At 42.4% G+C, this 23,482-nt stretch overlaps 1 protein-coding gene across 1 annotated transcript in view; it reads right to left on the bottom strand.

The window, feature by feature from the left end:
* The window catches only part of CADPS (Ca++-dependent secretion activator), a 439,169-nt gene that overhangs the window by 36,183 nt on the left and 379,504 nt on the right, over positions 1 to 23,482 (bottom strand). The window contains exons 25-26 of the mRNA XM_010851925.1: positions 9,088 to 9,120; positions 2,263 to 2,370 (exon numbers count right to left, since the gene is read on the bottom strand). Of these exons, the coding sequence (XP_010850227.1) occupies positions 2,263 to 2,370; positions 9,088 to 9,120 (141 nt within the window). The remainder of the gene's footprint in view (positions 1 to 2,262; positions 2,371 to 9,087; positions 9,121 to 23,482) is intronic.

Raw genomic sequence — 23,482 nt, 5'->3', positions numbered from 1 at the left:
GTCAGTTTGTAATTCCACAAGGGATTTGACATACTTGTGAATTTTTGAATAACTCTAAACATAATTTGCATCCCAAGAAACATACTCTGTGTATTGTTTCTTTTCATTATTAATTCACACCAATGACCAGAGGGCTTGAATTTGCCTCTGTTCTTCAACAGTTGGGCAAGTCCAGTTTACCATCTGTGCTGGCCAAAGCTACAACCGTACTTTTAAAATCAAGATCCAGTTGTACTTTCCCTTTAAAAAAGCCCCAGAAAAGGACAATCTGCCTTGCTGCCTTTGACAAAGCCACCTTAAAAACATTTTTTCCCCACCGTGCACGATTTCTAATTAAAAAAAAAAATCAGGAGGAAAAAGTGGGTTATTTGTCAATGAAATAATAGGCTAAACTGTGGATTCAACATGAAATTCAGTACTAGATATCTGAAAGTTTTGGAGAGCACTGGGTTATTCACACACACACTCACACAGAAACACGCACACGAGAGCCACACAAAACTGAGAATTAGAAGATACTGATCAAAGAAAAGAAAAAAAAGGCAACCTAGGCATTGAAAAGAACAACCCCACAGGCTTCCTGAACATTTGTGGCTTGGAATTTCATTCAGCGGAGATGGGCAGAGAGTCCACACTCCAAAACGCAGACCCAAGGGTGCTGCCTGACTGTTTTCAATGCCTATTGGCTGGGTGATCGGGCCCCAGACACTCCGGGCTTGGTACTTTCATAAAGGCACGCATGCAGAGAAGGGAGAGGACCCGCCAGTGAGCTTTATGCATGTATGAGGCATTCTCAGTGGATGTGGGCCATGCTAGAAGATGTACACAGGAAGATTATTTGATTCTAATTCATGCCACTTGATACAATGTGATAAAACATTTGACATGAGAGATAAGTTCCATTTTAATCTGAGAGAGGACGGGTGGGAATTAAAAAGTAAGAAGGGTTTTCTCGAAAAAGGTGATGCAGAGGAAAGAGCGATATTGAACACAGAAAGGGGATGATTAGAAATGAAGAAAAAAAAAAAAAGACAGGAGCCTTTTCAACACACGAGGAAAGCAAATGAGCTGGAAGACAAAGCGCAGAAAAGTCAGGAGCTGCAGATTCTTAAGCGGTGCCAACAATGAGCTCACTTAGCCATGGAACAAAAACACGCACACACACACACACACACAAACTCGATGTAAATTGCTGAACACAGTCGCAGAAAAAATACAGAAACACGGATTCCATAGTAGACCAAAACATTAATGTTCGAGCTGGCACTCAAAATACGGAAACCTGGACAGGAGGAGCTCACGCTTCACAAGACAGGAGCAGGCTGTACAATTAGAGCCACACGGAGACAAGTACGCCGGCTTCCATGCACTCTGGCCGGGTCTACACTGGCAAATTCGGTGGGAACTTGAAACAAAATATCTGGCTAAATCAGGCAGCCCCATCTGCTTTGGCCTGAAAGAGGCAGAAAATTTGAGACCGAAGCAGATTCCTTTTTATTTTTTGCTTTTGACCTCAGTAGTTTGCTTTGAGAGTGCAGATGTAGTCACAGTGGAAGTAAGTTTACTTGATAACTAGTACCCCTCAGAAATGTGTTCTCTGAACTTCAAGCCAGGTCTGGCAGCCTGATGTAACTGCTCTTTATACCCCTGCTTCTTTTTCCAAATTTTTAAGTGGGTGGGGTGGGAGAGGTGGGGAAGGGACACCCCGGTTTAGAACAGCAAAAGAACAAGTAACTAACATTAAGTGTTTGCCAAAACCCAGGGTTAGCTAAAGATTTCTAGTCTTCCAGAAACGCAATCATCTTTGAAGTGATAACGATGCTACGTTTCCTGCAACAGCTGCATGCCACAGCTGTGAACCACCCTCAGGAGAGGGGCCAGTCGCAGTCTCCCAGACGGCAGGGAGCATCTCCCTAAAGCAGGGCTGGGTTGCAAGAAGGGGAACCATGACCCAGGAAGGTCTTTGCCAGTTAGAGGAAGCTGCCACCTCACAAGCTTCGTGCAGGGAGGAGCCGGCTTGTGCGAGGCTGTGTGCCGCGCTATGTATCACACAGGTGGGGACTGAGACACGGCCACGCGAGGGAGGGTTGGGGACAGACACAGGACAGATAAGAGCCTAAGGCGGAGGGGAAGGAAAAGATTAAGTTTGCATCAGGACCAATCCATTTTCTCAAAATGTGACTTATCCTCCTGTCTCTTTATTTTGTCACATTTTGGAGGGTCTCCTCCTTGGCCTTCAAGGAGGAGAAGGCATTTACTTACATCAAATAACCTTTCTATATACATCTCCTCATTGACCTTATCACGAAGGACATCCTGAGAGTGGCGGACGAAAGTCACGTACGCATCGGCCACGTCCATCCCAGGTTTCTGCAAAGAAACAGGAGAACGTGAACATGGAATTCTCAGACAGTGGCTCTATCTCGACTACCCCTGCATACCCTGCCCACTTCACCCTGCCTGGACCCCCAGCACTTCCCCTGGAGTTTGAAGCTCTCCCCTAGAGCCGGGAGCTGTCTGGAGCACACGGTATCCAGAGGCTCCACCATAAACAGCATCACTATCCACAGCCTGGACAGAAATTCCAGGAACTGAAACTGATATTAAAATCTCCAGCTCTTTCTAGAAATTCAACCTGGCAGGTTGAATGAGATTGCAGGGTCGTACAGGTTTTTTTTCCCCCTATTTTTAATTTTTTTTTTCTGGCAAATATACTCTAATGGATAAATCTTCACCAGATAACCCAGAGATATTCTCTGGTTTTTCTTTCGGTTGAAAGCTCCATCAAAAAATACTCAAAAATACTCTATCTTCCACTGTCTGTCCTTAAATAATATTAGACAAATGACAGCTTTCCCTGATCCCCTCAATTTAAAACACTGAGGATATGACAAGTAAAAAAATTCTATTTCAATCTATACCACCTCCTACCCAAGTCATATTGTGGGGGTAGTTTAACCTGAGTACATAGTGAGTATTTCCTTATTACTTTACTCAAAGGAGACATTCAACCAATTGTCTTTGCTTCCTGGTATAGCTTTAGAGTCCAAGGATTCAAAAAGATGGGGAGGGGGAAGGATTAGACTTTTAAATAAATTAGACGTTCTGGAAAGGTAAGCAGGTGGTCTCATTCAGTGGTTACAAAATCATTTATGGTAAGAAAAACTAAACTAAGAATGCATACTGCTTGAGATGTCACAATCAAAGTTATCTCCAAAGAAACCTATTAAAACACTGTAATATGGGTCATTAGGAGAGCTGCCACAAACCCCTTAAATTTCCACAGTCGATATGCATGTTTGCTAATAACTAAAAAGAGTAGTTTTCATTACTGTGACTTTACCTTAGATCACAAAGTATCATTTCTCTACCAGCCGTGACTGTCAGGCACTGCAAATTGAAGTTAGTTAACACTTCTGTGTAATTTCCAGGGTGAAAATGAGGAAGGTTTGGAAACAGTAGGACTGTATTTTTTTTTTTTTTTATTTCCTGATACAAAGCAAACAATTATCAAGCAAAGGGCCAATGCCTGGCCCCTGGGATGCTAGTAACATTTCTTAACACCTGCTGAAACAATGACAAGGTATTAATTTGAAAAACAATGAGGACAACTCAAAGCTGCAGTAGTCAACTGCTACACTTTCAAGCAGTTTTCAGCGAATGGATTGAGCAGGTTGTGTGATGGTCCTATAAATTGTTGCAGTTTTATGATACGAAACCATAGAGGTTCTCCAATGAGATGGAAGTGATAGCTATCAGTTCTAAGCTGGCAACTCTCTCCTCTACTCCCTTTGGCAGCCGCACATCACAGGGCGTCCTCAGCGGGGATGGGCACCCCTTCCTGGGGCACTTGAGAAACTTATTATTGTTTCCATTTCTTCCCTGGTGATATTTGTGGCAGATGTTGACTTTTCCTGGATGCAGACAGCCATCTTAGAGCTAAGATTCAAAGCCAAATTCAGCAGACCTATTTGTAACCACAACAGCGATCTACAATAACGGTTATTTTCACCCCTCCTTCTCTTTTCACTAAATTGCTGTCCTCAAAGGGGCTTTTCATTTATGCTTTGAAAATGCATATAAAAACTTTGAAAATAAATATTAGTGCAGTTCAGCTCACCCAGGTAGTTAAAAAAACTGAGTTTTTGACTGAGCTTTTATTTTTCTTCATAGCACTCACCAATATCTGACACTGTATAATCTATTTAATTGCTTTTTGTTTTCTCCTATTTAGCACATAAGGTCCATGAATACAGGGACCTTATCTGATCTATTTTTTTTTATTGTATCCTCAGCACAGAAATGATGGCACATGGTATGTGTTCACTAAATATTTCCCAAATGAACAAAACCATGAATGAATAAGTCTCTGTCGCACCTCCTTATTTAACTACTCAGTCACACTACATGTATTTTTATTTGATCCCCTACACAATGGAGCTTTTGAAAGTCATTTCAACTTCTCTGGGCTTTGGTTATAACCATCTGTAAAATGGGATTAATAATAGCTCCCCTACTTACCTTCAAGGATTATTACTATCACCAGCTAAAATAATGAAGTTAAACTGCCTCAAAGGCCATAAATTGCTATTTAAACATGAGCCTTTATGATTCTCGCCCCCGCATCCCCCACAAGATTATATCACTTCATGACCTTACCTACCTTTGGAATCTACTTTGGAACCAAGAAGAAAAAAGTTGCTTCAGAGAAACCAGTGTCAAAAAAAAAAGACCAAGTCTGCATGAAAATGTGTTTTCTCAAAGTCCTCTGGTCCCCACGTTTTTGACCAGCTATTTGTCCAATTCTGACAAGCCTGTTTTCCATCCTTTGGTGGACCAGGAAGGATGATGAGGGGACTTATTTGAAACAGAGGTGCTGACAGACATTATTACCTTTCCTGATACCCTTAGCTCTTGGGAGAAGGCTGCCAAACTGGAGCATCAGACATGTAGACTCAGCATACACTGAGGTTTGGGGCTGTGAAGGGCTATGTCTTGGGAAGTCGTTGGGGGACCAGGTCACTAAATGGCCACTGCGGATCCCTGGTCACAGGGAAAAGGTACGAGTACTGTCAGTTCCCGTTTAAAAAGGTAGAGAAGGTTGTGCAACACATTCTAAGCAGGTTTTCAACCAAAATGGTTACACTTGTAACTGTTCAGTGACCAACAAGCTAACTTGTAGTTATAGATGAAAAATATTCTTGAACAACTGATGTTATTAGATAAACGAAGCTTCCCTTGTGGCTCAGCTGGTAAAGAATCAGCCTGTGATGCTGGAGACCTGGGTTTGATCCATGGGTTGGGAAGATCCCCTGGAGAAGGGAAAGGCCACCCACTCCAGTGTTCTGGCCTGGAGAATTCCATGGACTACAGTCCACGGTGTTGCAAAGAGCCAGACACAACTGAGCGACTTTCATTTCACTTTAAACCACATGGCTATCTAGTAACATGGGAAAAAATTACAGGATGGTTTTTAATATTTCACAATTGCATTGTTTATTTTAAATGTGCCTTGGACAGACTGACATCATGAGGTGTAGATTTTAAAAAATAATTAAACAAATAATGACTATATAAATCCCCATATAGTTAACTATAAATCCATGTATGGAAGACATAATTTGAAGAAGCCACTTGGTGGCTGGAAGAAATAGGACATTTTAATCATGGCGTGTTCCTCCCAGGATATTTCTCAGCTTGAGGGAAATGAATTCAAATTTCCAGCATCCTAAAGCCAGCCCTAACTAGGAATGCAAATCTGCTCCGTACTGAAGGGTGGAACACTCCACCTAAGACAAAGAGATGTGCTTTGGGGATCGTGCAATGTTCTGAATGGTAACAGCGCTTCCCTCTGTTAGTGTAGATAATTAAGAGACAAACGTCGACGGTAACTAAATACCAGTCCCCACAAGAAACTAAACCAACAAACCGTGTGCCAAAAACCTTACAGGCAACAGAGGTCAGCTCACCGGAACTAGAGACAACTTAAAAGATGATTTTATCTCAGAGTTCTTAAACCTGGCTGCAAATGAGAAGGATATGGGAAGCTTGAAAGATACTAATGCCTAGACGCCACACCCAGAGATTCTGCTTTAAGCTGTCAAGCAACCTCAGAGTGATACTTCTAAAAAAAAACTCCCTATGCTTCCAGTATAGAACAAAGGTCAATCACTGATTTAGCCACTGGATCCCAGAGTTGTGCAGAATACCAGAATCTAGTGGGCAGCTTCTTAGAGATCTCCAGGCTTCACCCCAGAATGGCTGAGTCAGAATCTCCAGAGGCAAGGGGCTGGGAATCTCTACAGCAAAAACAACCAAAACAAACCAAAAAAACCTTGCCAACTATCACCTCTGCACATTCTGGTTTGGGGACTACTGATTTAATAGGTGATATTTGCTGGGAGCTGGTAGACTCGCTCTTCAAGACAAAAACAATCAAACAAAACAACCAAGCTTGAAGTGTAGTGCTTGACAGTTTCGTGGTGTAAATACTCCCTCCAAGGCTGAGTTTGAGCTGCCAATGTGCCCTCAATTGAAGGCAGAGTTGGAAGCAAACACACACCATTGACTCTTGGGAGCCAGTGCCGGTGGCTCTACGTATCAAACCGCGAGCACCTGAATGTTCATGTACCCGTCAACTCGTCAGGTGACCACGGCAGCCACTGAATCTCCCTGCGCCTCAGTTTCCTCACTGTGAAACACGATGGTCCTATTACTCCCCTCCTAGGGCTGTTTTGAGAAGTAAATAATTATTGAGAAGTAAACTATTATTTACTCTGGGTGAACAGTGTATATATAGTACATGTGTATCCTGTACTAATGTTTTCTGGAAAATTATTTATTAAAATATTTGCTATAATATTATTGTCTGAGCCACCAGGGATTTGCTGCAAAATACTCTAAGGAACTTATTTTTAAAGTTTAGCTATGTCCCCAAGGCGTACTGATGGGTGAAATCACGGTGAAAGAGCACATTTGACATGCCAATCGTATTTTTTCTGATATTCATTAAAATAATTTCTCAGTTTTCCAAAAAAAGATGTTTGTCTATGCACTAAAGGAAATCATATCCGGCAGATGATGTAGTGTTTAAGAACTTGAAGGCTCAGCTGTGCCTCTTATGAACCGTGGGATCCTCAGCAAGCCAACCTCGCAGGGCCACCGTTTCCTCATCTTGAAGGGGGATTGTTGTGCAGGTTAAACGTAAAGTGCTTCAAACAATGCCTCACACACGGAGGTTATTTATAAGGCTTGGTTGCAGTTTTTGTTCCTATGAGATTGTATATTGTGGATGGGAAGTGTACCACATTTGGGGACATACTGCATCACTTTCTCTGTCTCCTTAGGGGGAGGAAACTTGGCTAGCTGATTTTTGTTCCTTTTTGTGTCAACGTAGAAACCAGTTTGTCCTCATCTTGACAATAAATCTGAGCCTGGCTCATAGGAAGTACGTTGAGCCAAGTGACATTACCAAACTTGACTTTTTTTGACCTCTGCCCCCAATAATTTTAACTGCCTAATAATTTCAGTTGATAGAACCAACTGCCAGATCAATTTTTTTCCCCAAACATTTAGGTCCTGCCCACTGGTCACCTGTTTAAATCTCATTGGTGAGATCTCCCCTTTGCTTCTAGGTGAAACAGAAAACAGACTTCAGTTACCAGATCTTTGGGTTGCGGACTATCAACTCCCTTTCTATGACTGCTGAAGCCCAGGCTAGGCCAGGCTGGATGTCGACAATTCATCCCACCTCCTCCCTTGTGCAACAGAGCAGAAATATCTCCCCCACCCCACCCTTCTCCTGCTGCAGAAATAGCTAGAGAGTGTCCCATGTATGCGCCATGTAATCTGCACAGTGAATCTGTGACGTGCGTTTTTAATCCCTATTTTAAGGATGGAGAACCAGGCTCAGAAAACTTGAGTAGTCTGTTCCCTGTAGACTGGAAGTTTCTACTCTGGGGCTTTTGTGAAAAAACATTACTTCTCTCCTAGCTCCAGGTATGTGAGCTTTTTCTCTTCTCCATTATAAGGACTATCTACGTGAAGGAGTCAGGGGTCCCCCAGTGAGAAGTATTATATAAATTCAAAGCATAATTATTGATTGTACATTCTTTCATTAAACAAACAAAATATATGCTAATGTTAAACTCCCTCCAATTTTCCATTTTGCCATCCTTTGAGAAATAAGCCAATAAACCATTACACACTGAGCTTCCTGGGGAAATGAATTTAAATGTTAATATAAATCCTTTTAGAAAAAAACAAATTTTAACAAATAAGTATTTGAACAAGGAGGGTACTTAACCACGTTCAGAATGAGAAACGCTCAGTACAAGGCCCTTGGTGGCTGTTGAGATAAGCTCTTTAAATTTAATATTTTATAATAGACTCACACCTCTTTTGTCAGAAATGGAGAAACAGAATCATTTTCTTTTCCCCTTTATTGGAATATATTTAAATCTCTCCAATTTTACTTTGCTAATAGGCAGGCCCAAGTCGCTCTATAAATGTATCCTGATTTATCACAGGTAATCCCACACTCTAGCATTCATGTGTAGTACTTAACCTCAATTTAAATGTAAATTTTGGGCAACTTTGAGTGCTTTATCTGTGAACTTGGAGAGCTCTCTTCATTAATGAGGTCTGGACTAATTATAAGCAGTTTTGTAAGGTTTCTTTAAAACAATTGCAGAATTGACCCCAAAATGAACAAATTCTGAATTTGTTTTTAAAAAATGCTGGCATGTTTGTGCAAATTTCTAGCTCAACGCCCTACTCCCAAGGTGTGCACACAGTAGGGGAGGGGAGCCGGATGATAACAGAATGAAATATGCCAGAGAAACTAATGGAGATGGAAACGAAAGTGAACCGGGGTCACCTTCAAATACAATCTCTTTTTCCTGCTGAAAGAAACCATACCCTCTTCTCATCTCAAAACAATTTTACCAGGAAATATTCTTGCCTTCCTTTCTTCTGGTGATTCAAGTCAGGACTATACAATTTAGTGGCAACTAATGAAAAGGCACCATCAAAATTCTCATGAAAGCCAACCCCTCCCCCCATGAAAAACAGTTTTCAAATACTCACAGGCACATCCACGTATTTGGAAGCTGCCTTCACCTAAGGAGGAAAGGAGAGGATGGAAGTGAGGCTGGTGTTTATTTTTAGTTGTTCACAGCTCGATGCTGTATCACCATCAGAGTTAAAACAATCTGCTGGCAGACAGAGCTGACCAGGAAACACAAGAAAGGTACTAAAACAATAAAATCTGTTTGCTATTTTTTTCTCCAAGAGAGACCCACTGTTTTGGAGAGAAAAAGAGCGAGAGAGAGGGAGGGAGAGAAAAAGAGAAAGACAGCAAAGTTTTACTGACACACTGGACCTAGTGTGGGAGTTCTGCATTTTCCTCCCTCCCCTTTAAAAAACAATTATTATTTTGATGTGGACCATTTTTAAAGTCCTCATCACATTTTTTACAATATTGCTTTTGTTTTATGTTTGGATTTTTTGGCTGCAAGCCAAGTAGGATTTTAGCACCCTCCCCTCCCGCTGCACCCCAGTACTGGAATCACATTTACCCACATGTCTCCCAGGAAAACATCCAAGGGGGTATTTGTCCCTGTTGCTCTTTTCTCAAAGTCACTTCTTAAAATGTCAACTCTTAGGGTATATATAAAGTTAACCTTAAAAATGCATTCCAATCTACATTAGGTGCAGACAAATATTTTCTGATTCCACTTACACAAGATACCTAGAATAGTCAAATTCATAGAGTCAGAAAGTATACTCATAGATGCCAAGGGCTGGGGGGTGTGTGGGGTGGGAGACTGAGGACTTGGTGTTTAATGAGGAGAGAGTTTCAATTTAGGAAGGTGACAATTTTAGGAGATGGATAATGGTGAGAGTTGTACAACAATGTGAATGTACTTAGTGTCACTGAAGTGTACCATTAAATATGGTTAAAATAGTAGGTTTTATATTATGTGACTTTTACCACAATTAAAAACCTAAACAACAACAAAAAAGGAGAAATCAGTGAGCCAATGGGAAGAGTGGAAAGAGTTCAGGATTTGGAGTCAAAAGTTCTGTAAGTGACAGAACTGTTAATAGTTGACCTTCAGATCATCACTTTGGAGTCCCTTCTCCTAGGTTACTCAATTTCTAGAATAGGGTGATAGCACTGTGTACTTTGTAGGGTTGATACCACCTGATCAAGTGACAAAATGTATGAGAAAGTGTTTCGTAAACTTTGAAGGGTGGAATACACACTGATTAGTCAATTATTGAGAGGACAATGCGTCCTATCTTCTGAAATCACCAACACCCTAGACGATTCCCAGAGTATCCTGTTACAAATTCTCTGAGAACCCTACATTTTTTTTTCTTTGCAGCTCTGATCGCAACTGCAATTCAGTCATTTCTCTGCAATGTCTGTCTCCCACACAATGTCATGTCTTGCCCATAGTTGTCTCCTGTAACTCATTTGGTACCTGGCTTAGAAAGGGCACTCAGGGAAAATCTGTAGAAGGAAGAAGAAGCTAGTGACCAGTGCTGGCTTCAGGATGCTTAAGGGATAAGCAGACAAGATGGAGAAGTCACTGCAGGAGTCAGTCTGAAAGCCCAAAGGGTTGCATATAAAGCTGGGTACTTGCAAAGCATGGTGGGTGAAGGAGTGAACCCATTCTGGGCTGTTATGGGGAGTATGAGGAAAGCTTTCTAGATTTTGCATAATTAACATTTTGCTAAATGATTCTCAACCTGAACTATTTCCTCTTTATTCCTGTTCTAGAATTTAGTTTGAGCATGAGGGTGACTCTCCTTTCATGTCTCCTCTATGTACATTAACATTTAACATTTATATAATATTTTTCACTTTGCAAAACATTTTCATGTATTGTTTCTTTTTTAAGCCAACCTGCAAAAGTGGGGAGAGCTATTAATCTTATCTATTGACAATTTAGAATATTAAAACCCACCGAATTTAAAAATTTATTTGATCGTGACCTGGGCCAAAAGGCAGAGAAGCCCAACTAACATGCGGGGCTCCTGAGCCCTAACTTTTCCTTTTGAACTCCCGATCTTCTCACCACTGGTGGAAAGCGTGAGGAAGGTAAGCTTCAGTGGTCAGGCAGGCAGTTGCTGACAAAATAATTCTTCTCAGCTACAAATTGCCTCCTTTGCTCTGTTGAGTGAGTGCTTGGCAGTTGGTAAGAGTTTTGCTACAGCTGAAATGATCAACCTTTCAACACGCCCACTCTTCCCACCAACATGCAGTTTTAACATGCAGTTTTAACCCAGAAAAGGACACCAGTCAGAGCCTATTCCTTTCAAATCAGATTGGGAAGATAAGGTAAACTCTGTATCAGGATGAAAATCATCCCCTCTGCTGCATGCACCAGCGCTTAGTTCAGGGGTCTTTTTTAAAAACTTGATAACTGCTGACTTGCACTTAACCTTATTAACCTTTCTCCCATCCCATAATAAAAAACAGCTCAGAATAAGTTGTGGTCCTATTATTATTTAGAAAGATGTGCTGTATCATTTTTGGTTCTGGCCACTGAACTTGAAGGAAGATGTTGAGGACCCAGGGCGGTCTGGAAGTGTCTTCTACAAGAAAAGTGAAGGAGAAGTGTTTGGAAAAGGAAGGGCTAATGGCAAAGGAAATGAAAACCTTCATGTAGTTCAGCAAGGACCTTCAACGTAGAAGGGTTGAACTAGGTCATGGTAATTCTCGAACATACAATCAGGAAGGATGAGGAACACCATGGGACTCTAAAGGAAGGTGAAAATAGCTATCTTGGTCCAGCCAGGCGCTGGCTGTCTCTGTGACCAAGGACACCTTGCTGGAGGAGCTCAAGCACGAGGCATGCAAGATGCTCCGACGTGAACCTTTCCTCACATGAGAGATTACCTCTAAGGCTGCTTCCCGTTGTCTGTTGCTCATCTTCTTAAGAGACAGAATGCTGGGACTTCCCTGGTGGTCTAGTGGTTAGGAATCCACATTGCAATGCAGGGACATGGGTTCGATCCCTGGTCCAGGAGGATCTCACATGTCATGGGGCAACTGAGCCTGTGCACAACTACTGAGCCTGTGCTCTAGAGACCCAGAGGCACAACTGCTGAGCCCGTGTGCTGCAACTACTGAGCCTGGGTGCCCCAGAGCCCATGCTCTGCAGCAAGGGAGGCCACCGCAAGGAGAAGGCTGTGCACTGCAACTGAGAGTAGCCCCCGCTTGCTACAACTAGAGGAAGCTCGTGTGCAGCAAAGAAGACCCAGCACAGCCGAAAATGAGTAAATAAGTAAAATTTAAAAAAAGATAGAAAGCTATCATTAGTTCTGTTTTTTCGTTTGTCTGTTTTTTCAGTACATGTCGAGATGTAGCAGAGTGAGTAAGCTGACAGAACCAGGATCCAACTGTGGCCCCTAGAGAGCCCTTTCCTGCTTAATGTAACCTTTACGTGCTACCTTTAGGTGCTTTTTTTTAGTATCCACAGGACTCTGTCTTTGGCCAGCTATATGCTAAGCAGAGAGGAAGCACCAGATCCTCCCAACTCAATAGGGATTTTCAAATCATTGTCAAGGGTCAGAAAATCTGAGCGCACACCAGGTGACTTTGACCAAGTTAATTAACTTCTGAGCCTACTCTGCAAATGGGACAATTATAATGTTCCTCAAAGGAATACGGAGGGGACTGGACGAGGTAATCCAGCTAAGGGTGAAGAACAGCGCTGAAGATGTGGTAAAAGCTACTACCTGTACCTCTTCTTACTCCAATGTTGGATTCCTGGTGTAGATCAAGTACCAGCTCCACATCCCAGTGGCCATGGTGACAGTTTCACTGCTCATGTCTAGTCCATGAGCAATTTCTCACCATAAAAAGGATGCTGGAATCTCCCCAGGTTTCCAGCAGGTATCTTAGCTGGTTCTCAGTCTGGCAAACATCCTGTCAATTCCGTGAACACCATATGCAATGGACCCCTCTCTAGAACACCCAGGCAGTGTTCCCTTCTACTCCCTTCTTCAGGCTGCCCGAGCCAGGGCACAAGTGAGAGGGCAATTCTCCAAGTCAGGGCGCTCTGTACATCCAACCACATATCCCTAGCACTCACTGGTACAAAGCTAAGTGCCCTGTGGCACAGGAGAAAAGGCTGAGGGAGAGGGGTTTGCCCAGATACCATCCTTTCTCTATAGGGACCCAACCGTCCTCCAAGGGAGAGGCAAGAACTGTGACTTCAGCCAGACTTCATTTCCTGAGACTCCCTACTTTCCCACCATCCCCTATGGTGGGACAAAGAATGCCTGCCTCCTCTCTAGCAGTATCCATAAACACCCCACCCTCACCCCTTGACCAGACAGAGCCAATTCTGGGTTCAGAAGAGACACACAAACTAGGAGAAGTTGGAGACCAAGGGTGAAGGTCGTATTTTCACAGGTCTTCAGGAAAGAACAATTCCCAGGTTCTGGGCACTGCATTAGGGGACAGGGACGGAAGCCACTGATGCTTGACTCACGGCCCCTTCCTTGGATGGTGTCTAAATGCACAATCTCTCCAAACACCCAGAATGAGTCATGTCCCCCGCCACGACTCATAAGTAACATTTCTTGAGTGCTTCCTACTTGCCAGGTGCTGAGTTAGGAAGACTGCACTTGTTATATTCAATCTTCACAACAATCTTTGAAAAAGAGTCCTATTAACAATCCCATTTTACAGCTGACAAAACTGAGGCCGAAAGAAAGGAAGCAATTTGGCTTAAAGTCACACAGGCAGTAAGTTACAGCTTTGAACCTCACATCCCCCAAGCTGTCTATAATCCAGTTTAAAAAAAAAATCTATCAAACCACTTTTATTAACCAGTCATATTTAAGTCTTGTTTCTCATTGTATGTAGACACAACCTAAAATGGCTTTTGCTCGAAAAATATTTGAGGGATTTGAATAATAATCTGTGCCGATCAGGGCAGAAGGTCCAAAACGGTTTCTCTGGCTTTGAATGTCCCAGCTAATTACCTAGACCCTCCACCTGACTTAGCGTGTGTAGACAGGCTTAATGGTTACTCTATTGAGCTCCCCCATTATTTTTCAGGTGCCCAAAGGTAATCTTTTCATTGAACACTCACCATTCTGGGATTTTCACAATGCTGATGACTAAGGGATTTTCTTCTGCCCGGTCCTAATAAGGGGACCTGAGTTAATCATTGTGTGGCTCTGACAGGGAGCACGGCGGGGGCTTAAACCACTTCTCTTGCTTCATTAGGGGAAAAAGCAACCCAGGTGCAGACCACGAGGACCTCAGGGTTTGATACTATTAAATCAATGCACAGACAAGAAAAAAAAGTGGATTAGGCCCTTTTTGCAAACAGAAATCTGGTGGGTAGGACGCAAAGATGGAAGAAAAAAGAAGTCAGAACAGATACCACTGCATTAGCGACTGCCTGAGCTCTCTTTCTCCCTGTGGTCCCTTAAAAAAAAAAAAAAAAAAGACAAAAACCAACCAAGCCAACGATTTATTCTCTGCACGAGCTGACTCCACCCATTCCTGTTTGACTTCACAAGAGCTCTGAGCTGATTTCTCTGCCTTTGCCTAAAAAATGCTGACCACACTGCTCTTTCAAGGGCCCAGCAATATCTACTTCAGCGCTTGGCTTGTGAAATATCTGCTGCAAAGATCATGATGCTATTTTGCCTCTTTTTCCATTTCCCTAACCAAGAAAATCTTAGAAATCGGCTTTTTTTTATTTTTTGAGAGTTGAGGCAGTTCGGTATCTCAGTATCATAGATCGTGCCACTACCATCTATAAAATGATTTTATCTTTATTAGTTGAATTTTATCATTTATCACTATCCTCATGTCTAGATTGTAGGCTCCATGAGGAATAAGAATTTCTTTTTTTTCTCCTCACTATCTACACTGCCTGGTATACAGTAGAGGCTAAATGAAAAATAATCAACAAAGACAGGGGACTCTCCTCAACACTCTGTAATCACCTATATGGAAAATAACCTGAAAAAGAGTAGATATGTGTGTATGTATAACTAAATCACTTTGTTGTATACCTGAAATGAACACAAAATTGTCAATCAACTATATTCCAATATAAAATAAAAAATTTAAAAAGTGTTGAAAGAATGACTTGCTGAGCATGGTACTCTTTATTCTGTACCCAGGATAGAAGCTTCCAGTGCTCTCTGGAATAACACAATAACTGGTACACAGTAAGAGCTTAAGAAATATTAGCTAATATTGTTACTAGTGTCTAACTCACATGTAGTTAGCTGGGAGTGACTGTACCAAGTGAGTTCTTAGTTGTAGTTTACAGACTAGCAAAAAGGTTGGCAAACTCTTGCCTGTGGGTCAAATCTAGTCTGCTGCCTGTTTTTGTGTAGCTCACGAGCTAAGAATGGTTTTCACATTTTTAAGTGAAAGAAAATCTAAAGAAGAATCATATTTCCTGACATGAGACAATGACAAGAAATTGACATTTCAGTGTTCATCAATAAAGTTTTACTGGAACACAGACATACCCATTCATTTACATCTTGCTGATAGCTGCTTTCATGCTACAAGGCAGAGCATGCGTTGCTGTGACAGAAACTATGCAACTTATAAAGTCAAAAATATTTACTATCTGGCTCTTTCCAGAAGAAATTTTCTGACCTCTGGACTAGAACGTGCTTAAGTGGAAGCCATTGGGATGAGGGTAGGGAAAAATCATGAAATGTACATGTCTCATCTCAGTATGACCATTAACTAGTTGACTGTCTACTTGTCCAGCCTGTTGGCCTCCTGTCCTTATCTATGATAATAGGGAACAGAGCTCAGGGTCTTCTCTGGATTTCTTACAGAAATGCAACTCTTAGATGGTGTATGAGGCAGCTGCTAGGAAGGATGTGAAGCAGGGAACACTTCCCACACCTTGGAAAGTTCATAAATACTCTAGCAGGAAAACAAAAGGTTAATAATATTTTCATATTAACAAGAGCTCTGGAAATGAGGCTCCAGGAAAAACTACAGTAACAGGGAAAGGGAAAAAACAGAGATAAATAAAGACCCTTTGCACAGGTACCAGATAACGCAGCAGGGCCCAGCGGGCAGGACCGGCAGGGAGGCAGCAAGATTACAACAGGCAGTGCGTGCTGCCTAGTCACTCTGCGCCACGCACTGTTTTCAGTGTTTTGTATGAACCACCTTATTAATATTCTCGGTACCTTTGAGATACGTCATCTGTGCCTCTCTGGGCTGTCATGAGGTTTAACTAAGATGATACACACACGGGGCATAATAAAGGACACAGCAAGTGCTCAGTACTTGCTACTGTTACTACTGTTGGAACCGCAGGCCAAATGAACAGCCTTTCTATTCCGTTAGTAAAATCAGCTAATTTGCCTTGCGTCCCTACATGTGCCCTTCTGTTTCCTCAGTCTCTAGTTCTCATGCTCTCTTTTGTTGTGTGGCAGAAATGGAATGGGCTATACGTGCACATAAGCCCCTATGATAAGCATCATTCAGGCCAATAACATGGGAGAAGCGTGGTCCATCATTAATCAGCAGATTGGAACTATGTGAAAAAGGACATGGGCATTTCTAACAGGGCTTAGAGGCAGTGTGGAGAAGCAGCGGAGAGCACAGGCTCTGGGGTTAGATGACGTGGGGCCAAATTCTAGACCTACCACTTATTAGACAATTTACTTCACTTTTCTATGCCTCACTTTCCTCATCGATAAAATGGGGATAATAGAACTTTTCATGGAGTAGACGGGTTATTAAGTGAGTTTTCAGAATAGCTCCTGGTTCACAGTAAGAACTGTGTGTCAGCTCTTCATATCATTTCTGTTGGAAAATCAGGTTGTTCTAGGTTGTCAAACCTGTATATTGAGCTTGGTCTGGCGCTGCACTATCAGACAGGTACAAGCGGCTATTTAAATTTAGATAACTGAAAAAGAAATGCAACTAAAAATCCAACTTTTTAGTTGAACTAGCCACATTTCAAGTACAGGTGGCTATTGTATCAGACAGGTGAGATACAGAATAGCTCTGTCATTGAATAAAGTTCTATTGGACACTTCTGGTCTAGATTCAAGAGACATTCATACATATAGGTTATTACGTTTTTTAGTGATAAGAATGAAGAGGTGTGTCATTCAATTCTCATATCAGAACACGAGATCAGTTGGAAGAAGAAGCAAGGGGAAGGAAGAAGCCATGAGTGTCAAGAGCCTCATCCTGTGGATCAAACAAGAACTTAAGGTGGATGGGAATTATGTAAAGTGATAAAGACTCCAAGAGAGTGCTGGTAATATAGATGTACCTAATAGAAGGGAGCTGGGAGGAGAAACAGAGAGAGTACAGTGAGTAACGCTCTACCTACTACAGCAGGGGAAAAAATCATCTCTATGATCGATAAACCAGAAAGAGCAATTTAAGAACAGCACTTAGAGCTAGGAAGAGAAAAGCCAACTTGTTTAAAAGGGTCCCTTGTGGAATAAGGGATTGAGAGTGGAAAGAGATGGGACTGACAACTGTTGCTTTTAAAAAATTATTACTGTGTTTCTGTACTATTTCACATTTCAAATATGTATGTATATTTCTTTCATAAGAAATTATTGCAAAAAGAACAAAACCAGCGATAGAATTTTCAGCATTCTAGCATTTGCAGGAAGACTGTATCTTCTCCAGGGTAACTTCTTCAAGGTTTTTGCTTGACTGAAATCTTGTTTCTGAGCAGCAAAACCTAGCAAAAACCCCCCTCAATACATAATCTGGATGCTCTAAGTGCATCTTGGGAAGAGGAATGAATTGTAAGTGCCAACCGAGGGACTGACGGCTTGGGGGAGACAGAATGTGCCAGTGGGTGGATGTACTGGGACTGTGTGTGCGGGTGAGCAGTTGAGCAAACCTCGGTGGCTCTTGCTTGGGGCCAAGTGACAATTACAGTGAAAGCCCCTTCCAACACTTTCTGAGCACTGGAGAAAAACGCAACCCTGAAGTGGATCTGGAATTGCAGACAGCATGACGGATTCCCAGAGCTCTGCCACCAGAGGGGCTGAAGTGTTTTCAATGCTCGCTGAAGATCAAGGTTGTTTCTGGCCAACTGGGAAGTGCTGTGCCCGTGTCAGCACCGTGTTCATGCCGCACAGATGCACATTCGGTGTGAAGCCATCTTCCTCCACTTTCCTTTTTAGGAGGGCAGGATTTTAGAAGTGCTGTTTTTACCAGATGTGGGAACTGTGATGTCAAAAATTGTTTATGGGTAGGTCATCAGAAGGCTGCTGCTCAGCAAGATAATCACTGGCTTTCAAAATGTGATTCACATTTGAAAGACAAGAGTCAAGCATCAAAATGTTTTCAAATAAAATTTCTCTAAATTGCCTATAAGTGGAACCTAAACATTTTTTTTTTCAGATAAGAGAAAGAGAGTATTGGATTCTAAATTCAGTCTCTCACTATTGTTTTTTCAATGACTGGCTCTATGAATTTTGGGAAAGCAATTGTCTTTTCACAGACAACACAGAAAGAACACTTGATATAAAGTGAAAGGGAAAGTGTTAGTAGCTCAGTTGGGCCAGACTCTCTGCGACCCCATGGACTGCAGCCCACTAGGCTCCTTTGTCTATGGGATTTTCCAGGCAAGGATTCTGGAGTGGTTTGCCATTTTGTTCTCCAGGGGATCTTCCCCACCCAGGGATCAAACCCAGGTCTGCACTGCAGGCAGATTCTTTACCGACTGAGCTACCAGGGAAGTCACTTGATATGAAGTTGTACATAAAAATATGGATGACTAATTTATAGTATTCTAGCCAATTCTTTTCATAACATGTCTTCTCATTTTACAAGTGAAGGAACTACCACTCAGAGAGGTTAAGCTGCTTTCCCCAGGGAACACAGCTAACATGAGGCAAACCTAGAATTTGAACAAAAATGGATCTGACTTCAAAGGATTCATTACTGCATATGCTGCCCCCTACCCTGCCATAACTTTGTTCACAAAACAATTCACCTAAGTTTGAGGATAAAATCCAGATCATGGCTTATGGATCCACTTTGAAAAGCAAAGAGGGTCTGTGCTCAGTTGCTTCAGTTGTGTCCGACTCTTTGAGACCCTACAGACTGTAACCTTCCAGGCTCTTTTGTCCATGGGATTCTCCAGGCAAGAATACTGGAGTGGGTTGCCATGCCCTCCTCCAGGGATCTTCCTGATTCAGGGACCAAACCCACATCTTTTATGTCTCCTGAACTGACAGGCGGGTTCTTTACTACTAGCGCCACCTGAGAAGTCCCAGGAGGTAATATTATGATGCTATTCATCTATCATCACAACAAGACTTCATAGGTAACAACTGATGGAACCATCATGGATATTTTGAGATAACCTCTGAGGACCACTGGAGAGCTTCAGAGGGACTGGGGAAGGTAGGAGACAGCCCAGGCTTCCCTGGAAAGCCTCCTTAGGCAAGAACACGAGTTGCAGGGCTGCTGGTTGATTGCACGGCTTCTGTGCATGTTCATAAATATTGATCGTGATTAAACTATTATCATAGTAATGAGGGTAATAATACCTCCTCCAGCCCATCCCACCACACTACTCTAAGTCCCCACCTTTCATCAAACAAAGAGCTGCTGGCACTGCTGGGGAGTTGGGCAAGAGGCAGGGAAATGATCTCTATTAAGCAAAAGCATTCTGTTCCATGTGCTGATTAGGCGCCGCAGCCTCATTAACGAGGAGAATTGTTCGCGTCTCCTGTTGCTCAGGGTACTGTGCTCCGAGACTGGGTCCAGGAAGTGTATGTTCTCATCTCTCTTCCCCCCTGGGGCTTCCGAACAGATGCCTGATGGAAGGAGACCTGTTTTTCTTTCCACTCTCCCTCATTTCTGTCCCAACCATTACTTCCCAGGGAGGATTTCTGCAAGGCTCAAGGGCTCCTCCAAAACCAGTCTTTCTTCTCATGCTGCTGAGACTCAACAATGGTCACAAGCTTATTATTTCCCTGGCACGAGGCTAAGCGATTTATTGGTAATTAACCCTCACACTGGGAGGGGTGATGGTTATTACTCTTTAGAGATGAGGAAATTGAGGCTCAGAGAGGTTTAGTGACTTTCTAAAGGACCCAAAGTCAGCAGTATCATGGAGCAGGTGTGTGAATGTGGGTCCGCTGGACTCCGGGGTCTGTGTCCTCTCAAGGTTACTGAGCTGCTCTTCCATGTGCCTATTTACATGACATCCTCTCACTTTAGGGGAAATGTGGAAATGCAGAATGGAAAGCTCTAATCTGTAAACTCTCCATGAAGGAATAAAGGCTTATTTTTATTTGGTTATACTGGGACTTCCCTGGTAGTCCAGGGGTGAAGAGTCTGCCTTCCAATGCAGGAGATGCAGGTTCGACCCCTGGTTGGGGAACTAAGATTACACCTGCCCCAGGACAACTAAGCCCATGCGCCGCCGCCACTGACCCCACCTGCCCTAGTGCCTGCACTCTGCAACAACAGGACCCACTGCAGGGAGCTCACACACAGCAACTGCAGAGACTGCTTGCCACAACGAAGACCCAGCACAGCCAGAAAATAAAGAAACAACAATAACGAAAAAGTAGGGGGCCCTTGCCCACTTCTGGCATTTTTGGGTTTTATCTTGTAAACATCTCTCAACACCAAGAAGCCCAACTGAATGTAAGCTGGAAGAGGCCAGGAGCCACGTCTTACTCGTGGCCTTGCTTCCACATGGCCCTGGTGCTGAGCCGAGGTAGCCTGTACTGAATAGTAATGTTTCTACACGAGGGCACCACTTGTCACCCCTGCTGCCTTCCCCATCCCTGCAGCTGGCTCACCCTGAACTCAAGGGTATACACTGCTTAAAGCTGCCACCAGAGATAACCTGTCTCTTAGAGCCACGCTAGGTCTGCTACAGAGTGAAGCATTTTTTCTCCCCCCCACCCCCTCCACCGCATCTCAGGTAAAGATCAGGGAAAACACACACATTGATAAGACAGGAGGTCTGGGTTCTATGTCAAAATGCCTTGTTCAAGTCATTTTCCTTCTCTGGTCTCAGTGTAAACAACTGCAAAATGGGATGGTTAGAATGTATCACAACTTCCCAAACTTTTGGCATCAGTACCATCTTCATGATTTGGGCTATTGCCCATGGGCCATCTGTATGTACTATATTTACTTATTTACTTAATATCTCCTTTAAACTGGCTCACTTTTTAAATACTTAATTCTAAGAAGAAACCTGGTATCACTGCCATAAATGGAAACTAAGTATCACTCTCAAGAAGAGAAGGTAAGCATAAAAATAAATACAACATACGTATGATGAAATCATTACTTTCTAGGTAGACAGGGTTGCCTGCTAAGGGTGCTATGTCTGAGGCTGCTCATTCTGTCTGTCTGTCTCTCTTTTTGTTGGGCATGAAGATCTGAAAATTTGGAGAAGTATGAGAGGCAAACACTCAAAGGAAACTTTCTCCTTGATAGAAGGATATGGAGGGAAATACAATTAAAAAAGAAAGAATCTTCTCACAATTTGACTGGTGTTATTTAATACTGAGTTTTTGCCACATCTGACACCTTCTCACGTAACATATAGACTGTCCCCTACATTTGGTAAATACTCAGTGATACACTAGGAAAGGCTGTCAAAAAGAAGGAGGAGAAGGAAGAAGAGGAAGAAAGGGAAGAAGCAGCAGCCTTGGTTGGTAGAATCTGCTAATTTCTGTAGTATAAGCACTTTTACTCTGGTCAATGTCAAGCTACCAACAAGACATCATTAAAGGTGAACATGAAAAGAACTGCCAAGAATTTGCTCTTAACAGCAGGTAGAAACTGAGCACCTCACTGGAAACAATGGACCAGAAAATCTCAAGACCTTCTGTTGTATGGATTCTAGATTGCAACTTTCAGTTAACAGAAATCAAGTCTTTTTAAAAAAAGTCTTTCCTAGTCTGCTGCTGCTGCTGCTGCTGCTGCTAAGTTGCTTCAGTCATGTCCGACTCTGTGCGACCCCATAGACGGCAGCCCACCAGGCTTCTCCGTCCCTGGAATTCTCCAGGCAAGAACACTGGAGTGGGTTGCCATTTCCTTCTCCAATCTTCCCTAGTCTACTCTAGCTCAATAATTCGCATAGAGCCATCATTTAAAACATGGTGGCTGATTAAGTAACTGACTGTAATACTCAGGACTCTGATATAACCACAGTTAACAACCACAAACATAACAGTATTAAAACAAATAATGAATGCTTGAGTGAAGTCGCTCAGTCCTGTCCAACTCTTTGTGACTCTGAATGCTTATCCCATTGCAGATATATAGCATTTTCTCATTTATTTCTAAAAATACCACATAATCTATGTATTATTATTTCTATTGTATAGGTCAGTAAATTAAGAAGTTAATTAATTTGTTCAAGATTATAATATGGTAAGGGGCAGAACTAGACAAGTAAGTATGGCTTGGTGTATGTTGAAATAAACTTGGCTCAATTTAACATATGCTTGGAGAATGGAAGATTCAACTCTGGTAAAGGAATCATTTTGATTAATAGGTATTCTAGAATGTATGTACGAATGAATGAAAAGTGTATGTATGAATGAATGAAAAGTGTATGAATGAAAAGTTCCTGAAGAATTAAAATGAGAAATGCTAAAAGTATACTAAAGTTAATGGAAAATATCTTTGAGGAATCCAATTTCCAGATATGGAAATGTGCTGAAATGGAAGTTGTAGGAACTTATTAGAGAGTTTTGGTTGATTCTGTTACAGGTAATAGTTTGGGTTGCTTAGGAGAAAAGATGCTATGCTAAGGACTGAACCAGTGAGAAAACTGCTGGTTAAAAGCATTAGGGTCATTTCAACCTTCCCAAAGGTTTTAGCTGAAGGAAGGCTGTTGCTACTTACTTGCTCAGTCAGTCAGTTCAGTCGCTCAGTCGTGTCCAACTCCTTGCAACCCCATGGACTGCAGCATGCCAGGCTTCCTTGTCCATCACCAACTCCCAGAGCCTACTCAAACTCATGTCCATCGAGTCAGTGATGCCATCAAACCATCTCATCCTCCGTTGTCCCCTTCTCCTCCCACCTTCAATCTTTCCCAGCATCAGGGTCTTTTCGTTGAGTCAGTTCTTTGTATCAGGTGGCCAAAGTATTGGAGTTTCCAGCTTCAGCATCAGTCCTTCCAGTGAGTATTTGGGACTGATTTCCTTTAGGATGGCCTGGTTTGATCTCCTTGCAGTCCACAGGACTCTCAAGAGTCTTCTCCAACACCACAGTTCAAAAGCATAAATTCTTCAGTGCTCAGCTTTCTTTATAGTCCAACTCTTACATCCATTCATGACCACTAGAAAAACCATAGCTTTGACTAGATGGACCTTTGTTGGCAAAGTAATGTCTCTGCTTTTTAATATGCTATCCAGGTTGGTTATAACTTTTCTTCCAAGGAGCAAGCATCTTTTAATTTCATGGCTTCAGTCACCATCTGCAGTGATTTTGGGGCCC

This window comes from Bison bison, unplaced genomic scaffold (assembly GCF_000754665.1).
Source record: "Bison bison bison isolate TAMUID 2011002044 unplaced genomic scaffold, Bison_UMD1.0 scf7180017864304, whole genome shotgun sequence".
Classification (NCBI taxonomy): domain Eukaryota; kingdom Metazoa; phylum Chordata; class Mammalia; order Artiodactyla; family Bovidae; genus Bison; species Bison bison.
This window is presented reverse-complemented; position numbering and strand designations above follow the sequence as displayed.